The sequence below is a fragment of the Porites lutea genome, chromosome 7, assembly GCF_958299795.1.
Source record: "Porites lutea chromosome 7, jaPorLute2.1, whole genome shotgun sequence".
Classification (NCBI taxonomy): Eukaryota; Metazoa; Cnidaria; class Anthozoa; order Scleractinia; family Poritidae; genus Porites; species Porites lutea.
In genome coordinates this window covers 29990490-30004813 of record NC_133207.1, presented here as the reverse complement: position 1 = coordinate 30004813, position 14324 = coordinate 29990490, and the positions used below count along the sequence as shown (strand labels likewise).

Genomic DNA, 14324 nt, shown 5'->3' with positions numbered 1-14324 from the left:
AATTACGTAAGTCACCTGAACGGGAAGGATACCTCTGATTGGTCGCCTTTGATATGCAATATCAGCGTGGCTCGTGATTGGCTGGATTAACTAGCACCAGGTGCATTGGCGAATACTGTATTTGCTTAAAATTTTATTCAAACTTTTGAGAACAAATTTGAATACAGAGATGCACCGTTTCCGGAAAAAAAAAAGGTTGTCAGGGGTGGTTGTGCTTGAAATTTATACTACTTGACTTATCTCAAAGATGAACTGGTAATGTGGCGGCGAAATGAATCGATCATCATGTAACTGTTGCACCACCGAGAGAACAAAATACGTTCTTAACTTAGTCATTAAATAAAAATAGGTGAATAAATAAATAAATAGATAAATATAGAACTATAGATATAAATGAATAAATAATAATGTAATGGTTGCGAGTCCACAAAATGGTTCTTCCTCTTCCACTTCCGTCAGAATTCCGGGTTGAACTGCAATTTGGAAATGTTGGTTGAGGAAAGGGAAAACAGGAGCAGCCAAGGAAAACTCTCTTAGAGCAAGGGACTCGGAAAACCAACAATTTCGGTTTATCCACGTAGGCACAACACATCTTGCGAATGATATTGACATGAAATTGTTGATCATCATATGTTAATTAGGGCGCTCTAACAAGAAAGCTCATAATGTTTTTCCAGTCCGCTCTAAATAAACAAAAAGAGGATCTGAATGAATGTTTCGGAGTCAATTTTAAATAGTAAAAGTTTGAGTAAGGCTTTTCTTTACAGCCTGGGTTGTGGGGGTAATAATGAAAAACAAAGGATGTGAAAAAGGACACAATTCTCTCGCGTTGACAGTCGAACTGAGAACATCTTATTCACTTGTGTTACTAACAAATTTAGGATAGCCACGATTCTTTTGGCGGAGTCTGAAGGGAAAGTTATGGGAGGAAGCTAAACTGAACAAAAGTGGTAAACAAGATAACTATAGAAAGGACTGCTAGAAACCGTTAAGACTTTATCCAGAATGAACATGCAAACAAGAATGAAGGACATGCAGTATAGAAGACAAGATACAAAAATAACCGGGAACAGTCGTGTACTTAAAAATATTTTTATGAAATCGTAGGAAACCAAAAACAGGCATTCCAACATTACATTAAACATTTCGAGCAGTCCACAAGTGCAGTGGCATATTCCTCAAGCAGTGACCTCATGACAAGTGTTTCAGTCACAGCCATCATTTTACCATGCTACACTAGGAAACTGCTGGATATTGCAATATGTACTGTTCCAACTTATGAATCGATATTAGAGAGATTTAAAGTGACGTTTACGGTAAACGGGAAATGTCAGATTCAAGTTAAGAATTTCTCAAACTAGAAAGCGTGCAGCTAAAAACAGTCCAAACAATAGTTATCGACAAAAATAACGTGAAACTATTAATTTTGGGGTAAAAGTAATGAATAGTAAAGCACAAGTTACCGTAAGGGGAAACTTGGTCACGTGGTACAAATTCACGTTTGCCGTTTGCCATGAACGTAACTCTAAGTCTCTCTTCTACTGCGGGCAAATCGCCGTTGGGCGAATCGGCTGGTTACACATACGTATACAGGAGTTACTTTCTCAAGAAACTGTGGTGTTGCATCGATGGGGCAGTGAAAGAAAAAAAATGGTTTTATCAACTGAGTTGATCAAGTCAAATTACAACCCTAAAGAGATTAAAAAACTGAGGTTTTGATTACCCGTCTTGCCAAGGCTGTCATCGGCTTTTTTCAGTTGGCAATGTATGGCATTTAGTGTAAACAATGGAAATAGGGTTTAACTAAGAAAGAATTGAATTACAATACTTTCGTTAAATTCTTCTCTTAAAATCATTACGAGTTTGCTTTTGCTCTATCCAGGTCCTTGACACAACTCAAGAGTTCTTCAACTGAAGGTTTGTCAGTTGGAATTTTACTGCGATGAATTAATGCCAATCTTCCCTGCTCATCTAAAATAAAATCTCCTCCAATCTGATTAGGATCATCCTCCTCAAACATCCTCCTCCCAGCTCGTTTCTGCTCCGCATAGAAAACAAGTTTAGATATACTCCAAGCGTTTGTCAATGATCGCCTTAGACCAAGGGCGCTGTAAAGATGTCGTTCTGGATCAACAAACATTCTCAGATTGCAGTTTGTGTCCTTCAGCCACCTCCTAGCTCCAGCCTGAAAATAAAATAAAATGATAGCGGAGCTCTCGCGAGCAGAGGGCGCGCAGCGGAGCACCATGGGTAAGAAAATTTGGTAATCTTTGCATACGAGAAATTTTGGTTCTGAGAAAATCGTCCGTATGGAGTACGTCCGTACGTGCGTCTACCTCTTCATGTAAACCGGGGTGAAATTTAAGCGGGTTTAAGCGGTACATCGCATAGCCACCAGGACTTTTAGAGATAAAAAACAACAACAACAAAGCCGATTCTTTCTTTCGACTTAATGTTAATGTCTACATTGGCCTGGATAACAGAGAAAGAGCAACCAATTTCGTTTGAAGAATAACATGAAAATTTTATACTGGGGGGTGAGAAAATGAGAAATGCTAGCGGCCACCAAGGCAAAAATGAGCGGCATTAAAAAGAAAGTGAACAGGACCACACACAACATTTCCTCCATAAAACGTGTAACTCGGACGTTTCTAAAAGTTTCACGTTGTCGTTGTGCAAACCAACGGCAAAGAAATGTACAAAAAAAGTGTGCTGCACGTGCTGATGTTTTTTGCTAATTAGACCTACTGCTTTTTTTGTCTGTTTTTGTTGCCGTCGCCGCTTAGCATTACACGATTTTATATTTTGTTTCAGTAAACTAAAGATATTAACGAGAGCTTCGCTTTTAGCCCTGGCTAAATCTATACATTACTGTTCAACAGGGGCGGATCCAGGATTTTTTGTACGAGGGGTACACCACTAAAGAATGGCGTAACTGACTGGTGACTTAAACAAATTCTAATACGGAATATCAGTTGTATTAGAAAGCCGAAGGTCATTTCCGGGGGGGGCACACCCCCTGCACCCTCCACCTAGATCCGCCCCTGTTCAACCTACTGTCTATGGACACCCTCAGGACAATATACCTGCTTAGTTAGTCAGCAAAGCAGGCTAATTTGATGCTTACCACATTTCCGAAGCTGATGACAACAACTTGTCCATTATGGGCCTCAAATTCTGCCTTGCATGCTTCCACTTGGGCCACATGCTCACGTCATGGCAGTCATGCAAAATGACGCAGAATTACCAAGACAGTGGATGCTGAGGTTAGCAAGTCTTGAATGGAGAATTGCCTTGAAGAGAAAATCACTTTATTATTCATTTCTAATTTTTCATAACCACCTAGCACCAACCAAATTTGGAAGATTTTCCATATTAGCAATTGATGACTGATGTCAATCATCAAATTTATGATAAAAAAAATTATTGCATGATTGACATCACAGAAAGCTCAAGAAAACTGTGAAAGGTTTTTAACCCAATTTACTGGAATAAGCCTGCCCCTGATTAAGCACTGCCCTCAAATAATGGCCACATTTGGGACAAAAGAGTTAAGAAGCACTGTAGCCTCGATGCAGCACTTATTGGAGAAATTCAAACTGAAAAACCACTGTGATTAACTAAGTCTAACACAGCATTAGAAAATAATATATTCTGATTGAAAGTGATGTTCTTCAGTTCAAAGTGATTAAATTTTAACACCACTCGCCCAAAAAGTTCTTGCAAAATTCTTGCAACAAAAAGCTGCTTCTGGGAATCGCTGGAGCTCCCCCGAGAAGAGATTTTAGGGACTTTAAGCAAATCGATACAGCGATCTCTACTACGGCAGTCGTACGAGTGGATGTGTAGCCCTGGGGAGAGTACATCAGTCTGTAGCCTGCCAAATTTCAACTTAAAGCAAGTGGCACCAAAAACAGAGACTGCGGGGTTTCTCGACCATTTGCTTTCACTGTTAGTAAAACACAGGGAAGCCGAAGACATAATTCATGATAATTACTGGAAAACCAGAAGCGTCAAATGCTTTCTTGATAAGTGAAAAACAATCTATGAAACGTTTTGAAACCGGTAATTGTAAAAAAAGGAGAAAAGGTGACTTTTATACTCATGCACTATATAGCGAGTACGCCACTTATTAAACAGATCTTCACGATGTAGGATTTGGCGTTATGGTGAACAGTCATCTCTAAGCATGCGCAGTGTGTCATTTTTGGGCTCTTTTACTTCCAGCCACTGTAGTAGAGGTTGCCATAGCGATTTGCTTTAAGTTCCTATTTTGCAACAGATCTAAGATGCTTGGCAGGCCATCTTATATTACGCAATGGTGCGACTTCGTACAATTCACCTCAAACAGTTGCATCTGATCGCACAATTTGAGGAAAATCTCATAACTCATTAAAAAATGCTAAATTCAAGTAAAGCCAACAATAAATTCTAACTTTAATCAAATATTTTCCCAATCTTAATGTTACTTAAGGTGATTTAGCACTAAAGAAAGCCTTGCAAGGCATCTGAAACCTTCGATCGCAGTATCATATCTGAGCAGCCATTTTGATTTCAGAGACATGCAGTGTGGTCAGCAGTCCGGGGGGGGGGGGGTGTACTTTAGGAATTTCTGGGTGGGGATGTGCCGCTGGGACCCTGGAACCCTTAACCTATACCAGAGCTAGTTCAGCTGAATTTTGCTAACCTATACTAGAGTGAACTCCCCAAATCCCCCTATCCTAGAGTAGCTGTTTCCCTTGTCTAGATAAAATCTTCAACCAACTGATCATTTTCCTGAAAAATGATACCCTATTCTAGACCCAAACACTCTGATTTATATACCCTATCCTAGAGTAAACTGCCTGAAAACCATACCCTTCACAGCGGCACATACCTATATAGCCAATATATGGCAGTACCCCCCCCCCCCCCCGGGTCAGCAGTGTAACGGCATCATGTAATGTTAAACAAGTGTCCTTTTTCTTTCTTTTTATGTGTTTTCTTTTCCGGGTAAGGTAATTAGACAAATTTAACTGATTTGTTTTAAAATAGATGTTTTATTATTATTTTACATTCCAATTGCCTGTTAAACAACATTAAAGTGATTTTTCTCCTTTGAAACCTGGTAAAACAATGTTAATTAGCCCTGAAAAAATTGCATAATTTATTGCATATTAGTCCTATCTTATTGCACAATCCACCTTGAAAATCGCAGAATTTCTGATTTTTTATCGCACCGTATCAGATGGGCTGGCTTGGGCAAAGCTACCCACAGATGTCATTAACAATTCTTTAGAAATTCTTTGAACTTCAACGTTTACTACCAATGAATGATTAACTTTTAGGGTCTACATTTTGGAAATAGGATTGGCGATAAAACAGTTTCAACACTTTCCACAAGTTTGACCCCTCCTAGATCTGCCCCTACGGAAAGTCCACAGGCTTCATGCATGCCACCATATCTCCTACTACACTAACCTTTCTGTAGAAACATCAGTTAACTTAAGTTCACAGGGTCCATATGAGCCAAGCTCTTTATCATTTACTGAACCACACAAACGATCAAACGTATGATCTACTTCTTTCAAGAAAGAGTCCCAGTCTTGCTCCGCTTGAAACAGCTCCTCTTCTGCATCTCGGATACTTTTGAAACAATACATTTTTTTAACTGCCCGGTCCATATCATTTCTTGTCATGATATTTAATGACTGGAATGTAGAGAAGTAGTGACCTATCATTGGGCCCAATTTGCGTACTTTGTCTTCCATGAAATCTTCAACAGAATTTCTTACGTGTTCTTTGGCTTCAAGCAAGTTGTTTGACAACACTTTCTGTAGTCTTTCCAGTTCATGCAGTAAGATTTCTTTGGGTGCCTGGTAGATATGAGCGTGCATAAACATAAACTTGGTAAAACAAAATGCAAAAAAATCACGCACTCTCAATAACCACACGAGAAGAGGTTTGGGCCAACAATTTATTGAGTCAGAATCGACCGCTATACACTGACTAACGCGAAAGGTCGTGACTGAATCAATAGACTCCCTAGGGTGGGAGGGTTGGGTTAGTGTACTTGCCCAACGAAACGAGCTTATGACTGACCGATCAGAGAACCTAGCGACCAGTTAAGCTCGGTGACGTAAAATGATCGATGCGTAGTTACCAAGAATCACTCAACGTAATTATTGCACAATCACGCACTCTCAATAAGGGACCAGTCATAATTTAAGTTGGAGGGGGCGGGGGGGGGGGGGTGGAGTAGAAATTGGGGGGCCTTCAATTTTTTTTGGATGGAATATGGGGGGCCTTAAAATGCCAAAAGATGACCTTTTGGGGGGGGGGGGGGGTCTTCAAGTTTCTTTTAAGTAGCATCCCTACTGAACAGCATGATGCTCAAGTATTAAAGGACCTGATTTTGATTCAGTTTTAAACAAAGTCCTATAGAGCGGTTTTCACTTGACTGTCGAAAGGGATTGGTTTTGGTTTTGGTTTTGGTTTTACTACGCCCTTTGGTTGGCTAGTGTATTTACTTTGGTTGTGGTTTTACGACAGTCAAGTGAAAACCGCTCTATTGTGTAATACTAAAACAATTTAATCAGCATTTTGACAAAAAGATTTAATGCTCAAATAGTAGGTGCATCAACACTTACATGCATAAAGTCATGTTATGCAATCTCACTATCCGAATAATTATTTGTAGATGAGGTTGATGTGGACTCACTGTCTGTGTCACTGTCAAGTTTTTTGCTATTAGAGCATGTACTGCTCATATAAAAAGCAGTAAGCTTTGGCTGATTATCTTCTTTCTTCCCTGAAGCGGTCCTGTCGGCCTCTAACCTTTCGATGGCTTGTCTTATCTCAATAATTATAACACAATCACTGATATATCCTTGCTCTATAAGCTGTTTGAGAGGCTCTAGGTGAAATCTCTTTCTCAGTTTAGTGTGAAGTGCTTCTCTGTTGAGGTTATTACTGTCAATCACAGGAATACTGGCTTTTTGAGTGATGTCTATTTCTCCATTCCCAGTCAAAAGTTTACACACCTCTTTAGCCTGCCTTGATAAACTTTCCGCTTGTTGGTCTGGTTCTTTCCTTTTTGTTCTTTCATTCTTCTCCTCCTTCTCACTTCTTCAGCCTTAGTGTAAGTATTTTGGTTATATCTTCTACGTAAGGCAAGAAGTACGGTATTGACATTGTCCAGCATGTGAAAAATTCATCAGAAATAACCCTCAATGATACAGATGCCATTAAAGAATATGCAACAAAGTTCGCTGTTGATAAAAAATACGTGCCTTCATATCCGGAGCACCTGACAACACTGAGACTCAAAGAATCCATCAGGTCGACTCAGAGGCAAACCGACAAAAGCAAACGAGACCTAAAAACATACAATGAGTATGACTGGCTAGACATGTCTCTAAAAGGAACATTGCAACAACTAACTTTCAAAGAACTTGAGAAATATCTAACTGCCCATGGACTTGGCAAGTATGGTAAAAAAGTGACAAAATAAAAACCATCAGCTGCCACGTACTGCGAAATAATGAGCTTAATTCTATAAAAGAGAAACAGTTGGAAATGGCAGACTCCATGTCCTATGCTGACCAGCAAGATCACGAATCACTCTCAGATGACGATTATGTAGTTGGCACATTCGGAAGTGACAGTGAGTAAGAACGGTAAAGTAAAGAAAATGTTATTTGTTATTACCATTTGGGTATTATGTAAGAAAGGGGGGCCCTTAAATCTTTTAACATGATTGAAGGGGAGGGTACCTAAGAAACAAGGGTGCTATTGAGTAGGGGTCTGGAAATAATTTGGGATAAAAAACAATTCCTCCTCCACCCCCCACCCCCCTCCTCCAACTTAAATTATGACTGGTCCCTAACCACACCAGAAGAGGTTTGGGCCAACAATTTATTGAGCCAGGATCGACCGCTATACACTGACTAACGCGAAAGGTCGTGACTGAATCAACAGACTCGCCAAACGAAAAAAAAAGGCCCAAACCGAAGTCGGGTGGTATAAGAGAAGAGACGTGAATGTGAGAAAAAAGAGATATTAATTATAGGGCGACAAAGATAATATATTTGGGTATATAGATATAGCTATAAAAAAAAGACATGCTAGTGAGAACTTCGAGATAAAAGAAGAATCTGGGCGGCCATGGAATTTACTGCTTGTCTCTTTTGAGCTGAGGACATTTCGAGATAAACTAGGTAGGCGTCACTTTGCCAATCACCTTGCCACTGAATAAGTTCCGCCGGAACATTACACCGAAAGGCGAAACTCGCGCCGCCGCATCGAAAACTATGGGGAGAGTAATGGACCGGAACTAAGCCGATCGCTTGAATGACCCGCGAAACAAACTGGGAAAAATGGCGATACGTGATGGGCAATAAACTGCGAGACGTGGGAGAAAAAACCGAGAAAAGCGGCGCATGCGAGGGCCCTGGATTAAGGCGTAAATGACGCCTTAAAGCCTAGCCTGAAATTCATCCGATTGCTTCGAGTCGTTTTCTCCTTTACTGAGGGAGTAATAACGACTCGAAGTAATCGGATGAAATTCAGGCTACTTAAAGCCCCGACTGGACAAAGCTGGGAACCTGGAATGCACGGCAAGGGAATTGACAAAGAACGCTGTTGATACTGAATAGTCTTAGACGCTTTAATATGTAGGGATGCCCCCTGAGAGGAAAACTCTAAATCAGGCCGCAAAGGAACTTTAGTTGAGATGCGATCTGCTACGTCGGAGACTAAATTAGATTTCCGTAAAAAGGTAAAAAAGGCGACGAGAAACAAAGCCCACATGGCTGCATGTAAAGGTAGTACACCTGCAGCAAAAGTTCAGGAGTAATAGGATGTTTGTCAGGGGAGCAAGGGTGGCGCAGTGGTGAGAGCACTCTCCTCCCACCAATGTGGCCCGGGTTCGAATCCTGGCGTCGACGCCATATGTGGGTTGAGTTTGTTGTTGGTTCTCTCCTTTGCTCCGAGAGGTTTTTCTCCGGGTACTCCGGTTTTCCCCTCTCCTTAAAAACCAACACTTCCAAATTCCAATTCGATCTGGAACGCACGGACACGTCTCAACGAGTTCTTATGAACTCCTTAGTGATCAGTGGGTAAACAAATTACAATTTACAATTTTCAATTTTTTTTTTACGGTTCGGGGATACTCCGAGATAGCGCTTAACATCTCTTAAAACTAACTGAAAACGATAATGTGTGTCACAGACCTTTCCGAAGCCTAACAGCTGATTTACATGTTTAAGACTGCCGATATGATTGATGATAGTGGCGTAGGTTCGACCAGAAAGGGTGAGATAAGCAACGTAACGAATAAGCAAATCGATCTGAACAGGGAACGGAGAGGCACGGACGAAATGACAAAACCTAGTGTAAACGTTAACGTGAGACTTAATATTCTTACGAGTCGATGCGGCAAAAGCCAAATGAACTAAACGCTGAGCAAAGGCATCTAATGAAGAAACGTTGGTAGAGTTCCCTGAAAAAAGAAACGATAAATGTCTGAATAATTGAAATGAGGAAACAATTAAAAAAAACTATAACAAAAGCGAAAAAATGTCAAACAACGTCAAAATAACAGAAGTCTCCGGGTATCTCTTCGAAAACGTAACTGATCCCGAGAGCTGTGGTCGCTTGGGCCAACTGAGTGTGAGAGGAGGTGTTATCCCAACGACTCAAGGCATCGGCTAATGTGTTATGCTCGCCGGGAATATGCCGGACGCGGAGGGCAACATCATGAAGCGCTGAAGTAACCACAACTGGCGCAAACAGCGCTGCATGAAAGGATCCTTGGTGGAGCCCGAATTGATCACCGTAACCGCCGCCTCGTTGTCGCAGGAGACGAGAAATCGCTGATGTTGCAATGCTGTGGCCCAGAACTTAACCGCGACAATAACAGTGAAGAGTTCCAGAGCAGAGATGTGACAGTGATGTGAGACGTGGCGTGGAGGACAAAATCCAGGAAAGAGAATGTAAGGCATTTATCGAGGCACGTGGTTCCGCCGCGAGTCAGACAAGCATCCGTGGTGAAACGAAAATTAGCAAAGGACCAGTCGGCTGGCTTGAAGCTTGATAACCGAAACACCATTGTAAAGGGGAAGAAAAGTTTGCCACCAAGCCAAGTCGTGACGCATTTCCAACGTGACTAGTTGAGATTTAGCGTTGGAAGGGAAACTACGCAAAGCGTTCAAGAGGCGAGAAAGAAAAATCCGACTAGCGTGGACGCAAGCAGACACGAAAGAACGTTTACCGAGCAAAGACTGCAGTTCTTTGACGGTAAAGCGCTCGCGTGACAACCACAAATGTAACTCATCGGATAATGCACGAAGTCTCTGGAACACGTAATGTAAAATCCTTGGAATTGACGAGGAAACCCAAGGAAACCATCACAAAGGCCGGCGGTGAATCTTTTTCAGGCGAAGAGGCTAAGCCTAGGGTATCGAAAATAAATTGCAGAGTAGCAAAGGCATTGTCAGCCAGCGACGGACGAGTTCAGCGCCGTAAAAATCATCTAGGTAAACACCCGGGGGAGCACTTGGGTATTTTTTGGGTGGGTATGTGCCTCCCTGGACTCCAAATTGACACCCCGTTCAAAAAAAAATTCCGCTAAAATTGATACCCCGTTCTAGAAATGGACCAATTTTTTATATCCCGTTATAGAATTCGCCCTAAAACTGATACCCCGTTCTAGAAATGGGCCAATTTTTTATACTCCATTCTGGGGTGCAACAAGAGTACAACAGTTTGTTTGTTAACGCATTGAACCGTATTTTTAAAAGCAATCTGTCCTTGAATAATTTCCAATGGCTGCTTACAAAACTGGAGCTTTCGTGCGTTCGAAATATTATACCCCGTTCTAGGAAACGCCTCTGAAATGGATAACCCGTTCTAAATCAGGAGCTTCAAAATCACGACCCCGTTGGGTGTAGCCTGTTCCAGGCGTTCAGATAGTAGAGCGCGGGAGAAAAATTCACGAAGAAAAAAAAAAAGAAGGGAGACTAGCCCCCCGTTTTCCCGGTGTACAACTTAACTCGCTCCCCGCTTACTGCCGCGCTCTACTATCTGAACGCCTGGAACAGGCTACGTCGGGCGGCACATACCCGTATAGGTAACGTATGGGAATACCCCAAACCGGGGGTAAACATCGGCGGAAAAGCCGGCTTGCGTGAAAATATATATGACGGCTTAAGTTGTTCCTTGACAGATCATGGCCGAGGTCCGTAAACCAAAAGGACACCGCGAGTCAATTAACAATTAGTTCATGCGTCAGCGTGCGTATATCGAGATATTGAGCACGCGGGAAGTTTGGAGAGCACGAAAGAGGCGTAAGAGTAGCTCGAGGCGCAGCCGAGGGCAACTCTGGCCTTTTGAGTGCTCTCCAAACTTCCCACGTGCTCAATATCTCGACATACGCACTGCTGAAGCATGAACTAATTGTTTTATAACATGAAAGCGATCAATGCAGCAGTTAACTTAAAATTTTATTATTGTAGGGTGCGCTCAAAGCAGTACGCGTCAATGTTTACGTGCCTATATTTTCTTATGTTTTTATCCGGAAACTGAGAGAAAGTGTACTCTAAAATGAATGTAAAATCCGTATTTAGGTACCGGAAAACTATTAATTTACCGAAAAATTGTTATTGAGAGGAAACAACTTTGAAAAGAATGATCTCACGCCATAGCCCGCACAGCTCGCGGAGATGACAACAACAACTGAACAACACTCACCTGTTTTCCTTACTATCGGTTAACAAATTCAAACGTTTCCTCTTAAACTTCCTTATAAAACACATGGTAAACGCTTCATTGTGTATTGCTGAGTTATGGATGCACTCAGGAGACTCGGGATTGCTAAGCTCACAACCACTCGAGGAGTTACGAATAGTTTATTGACGTCATCAGCGTGCTCAATAGGAATATGAAGCACGCGGCGAATTATCTAGCTATGTTATAAAATAAATATGATTGTCAAATGTGAAGCCCAACAGATAATGGTCTTTAGGGTCGATCAGAAACTGGCGATAAGCGCGTTGAAGGTCTTTTCTGTAAACGCAACAACCCTGGCCTTTAGCCAAAATGAGTTCACACAAACGGTCGCTCATGCCCGGTAGTCGGAGTTTGAATGGAGAATCCTGGTAGGAGTTCAATGGAATGCCACTATTGACAAAAAATGTTGGTGGAAAACTCAAGTCCAAGACCACTCGACGTTTGGAACCGTTTGAAGTGGAGAACAAACTAGCGAGAAAGGACCGGCGATCGCTGCGAAAGACAATTCGGTCTGAATGTAGTGCCGTACGTGATCAGGAAAAGCCAAGGCTACGGTCTCATTTTCATGGCCACTTTCTTTTCTCATTTAAGATACCTCTTTGAGGAACTTAGAAAGAAAGTTGTAACTTTTTATCAAGATTTAGTATCATTAAAATGTTAATTACTTGTCTGCCCTTTGGAAAGCAGTTTTGTTCTTATTGCTTTGGCTGCTGTACAACAAAATAAACCTTTGGATTTCAGAGGGAGGACATTTTCCTTAAAATAAAATGTATGGGCAATTTGCTAGGACAAATCACTGAAATCATGGGGCCATAATAATGAGGTGACTGTGTGCACGTGGTAAAGAACGAGGTATGCGAAAAACGAAGCGCCTGAGGAGGAGGCTGCGAGGTACACATGTTTTGACTTTACGTGACTTTACCCTTGGTTTTGGAACTAAGTGACAAGTAGGAAAACTGAAGATCACTCCCCACCTTTTCAGCCTCTTTGCTGGTTTTAGCTGTACCTTGACCCTCTTCATCTCCTGCTAATTTTACTCGCTTTACATATGGCTCCGCTACTTCTGACATGACTGAACTTCCATAGAAAACCCGAAAGACCAATATGTTTTGTTTGTTACTTCATGTTACATCGATTTCTTGCTCGGATGACTGAGAGCACCGTGGCAGAGAAAAACCGGGCACCAATATTGCGCCTATTGTGGTCAGCGATTTCTTCCAAAAAAAAAGAGAAAATGGCGGACACACTCTAGCATTTTTCGTCTATTCGTCCTTTCGTGAATTGCGCCCCGATGGCGTTTGTTTGCACATAAACACAACAACCGTCTTCTTTATGCTATGATGGGATTGATGTTTTCTGCGCAGATGATTATGGTGTACGAGCATCTGAAAGGAGAGAGGGTCCTATGTGAGTACACACTGTACTCTTTATAAAAATTAAAATGAAGCTTAACTTAAACCTACTGGTAATGCTCACTAGCTCTCAGCCGTGCGTAAAAGAATGTTCCCATACCATACCCATATAAAAGAGAAGGGGATGCTTTAGATAACAAAACAGGTTTAATACAGGTTTGTTTTGTTCATTACTGGCAAAACCCACTGAGCTTCAGCACCTACTACTGAGTGTAAGATTGTGAGCTATGGCAGGATTCATATGGTTCCTGGAAAATCCTGGAAAACAGATACAAAAATAAAACAAAAATAAAAAAGGATGCATGCTTCTTTGAGCCCAAGAGCCCCAAGGATTGACAAGGACTAGTTACTATCCATACATCAGCCTTAGATTGCCATCAATTGGGAAATGAACATCTCACAGCTGTGCAGTTATCAATAAAGAAGATCTCACGAAAAGTTCATGTGAAATGTGGAAGAAAAATGAAGTACGGCTTTGAAAGCTTAAGTAAGAATGGCTCTGTTTATAGTAAAGAAAGTAAAGATTATTGTAGACTGCAAATTCCCCCCTCCCACTCTTGTAATCACATACACACAAAGAAGGCCTTGGGACCCTTTAAAAGTAAAAAGGACCTTTAATTTCCTGGGACTGGAGGTCCTAAAGACCCCTAACTGTTAAAAAGAGTGTGAGCTCTGAATCAAGCTCCACATTCAACTGTAAATGTCTTCAGTGTGGCATGACTGGTGTTCATAAGACAGAAATGGTGCGAAGTCGAGCCTGTCTTTGCTCCCCGCCTTTTTTTTATTTTTCTAGCGCTTACTTCATCGTATGTGAGTGAAAATACATTGGGAAGTCTCCGGAGTGGTCTTTTCCATTCCCGGACAAATTCTGGGGGCAACACAGATGGAATTCCATCACAAAAGTAGTATGCATGCCTTTGTAAGCATGTCTGCCATCTTGTATCCTCCCCTGGTGGCAAAGGATATTTTGCTTCAAGAGTCAACTACTACTGAAATTCAGATTGCAGTTTTCACCTAATTCGTCTGACTGTTAGCGGCGATATCAGTGTAAATCCAGGGCCTGAAAATTGCGTTGTTTGCTTGCTTGAAACCATCGAGCATTAAGCTGTGACCAGTGTGACTCATGGTGCCACTTAAAGCATG

General features: G+C 41.6%; 3 protein-coding genes across 3 annotated transcripts; all 3 read right to left on the bottom strand.

Annotated features, from left to right (window-relative positions):
• Positions 1-1076: 1076 nt before the first annotated feature.
• LOC140943104 (uncharacterized) lies at positions 1077-12902 on the bottom strand. The gene is made up of 4 exons (XM_073392163.1): positions 12744-12902; positions 5461-5855; positions 3128-3293; positions 1077-2185 (listed from the first exon to the last, which is right to left on the bottom strand). Exons 1-3 carry the CDS (start codon positions 12837-12839, stop codon positions 3224-3226), a joined length of 561 nt encoding a protein of 186 aa, XP_073248264.1. The 5' UTR covers positions 12840-12902; the 3' UTR covers positions 1077-2185; positions 3128-3223.
• LOC140944765 (uncharacterized) lies at positions 1856-2248 on the bottom strand. The gene has a single exon (XM_073393873.1). It carries the CDS (start codon positions 2246-2248, stop codon positions 1856-1858), a length of 393 nt encoding a protein of 130 aa, XP_073249974.1.
• LOC140943353 (uncharacterized) lies at positions 8016-9983 on the bottom strand. Its single transcript, XM_073392433.1, has 4 exons — positions 9773-9983; positions 9407-9481; positions 8563-8813; positions 8016-8462 (listed from the first exon to the last, which is right to left on the bottom strand). The coding sequence occupies exons 1-4, from the start codon at positions 9981-9983 to the stop codon at positions 8106-8108; spliced, it is 894 nt and encodes a 297-aa protein (XP_073248534.1). The 3' UTR covers positions 8016-8105.
• Positions 12903-14324: the final 1422 nt, after the last annotated feature.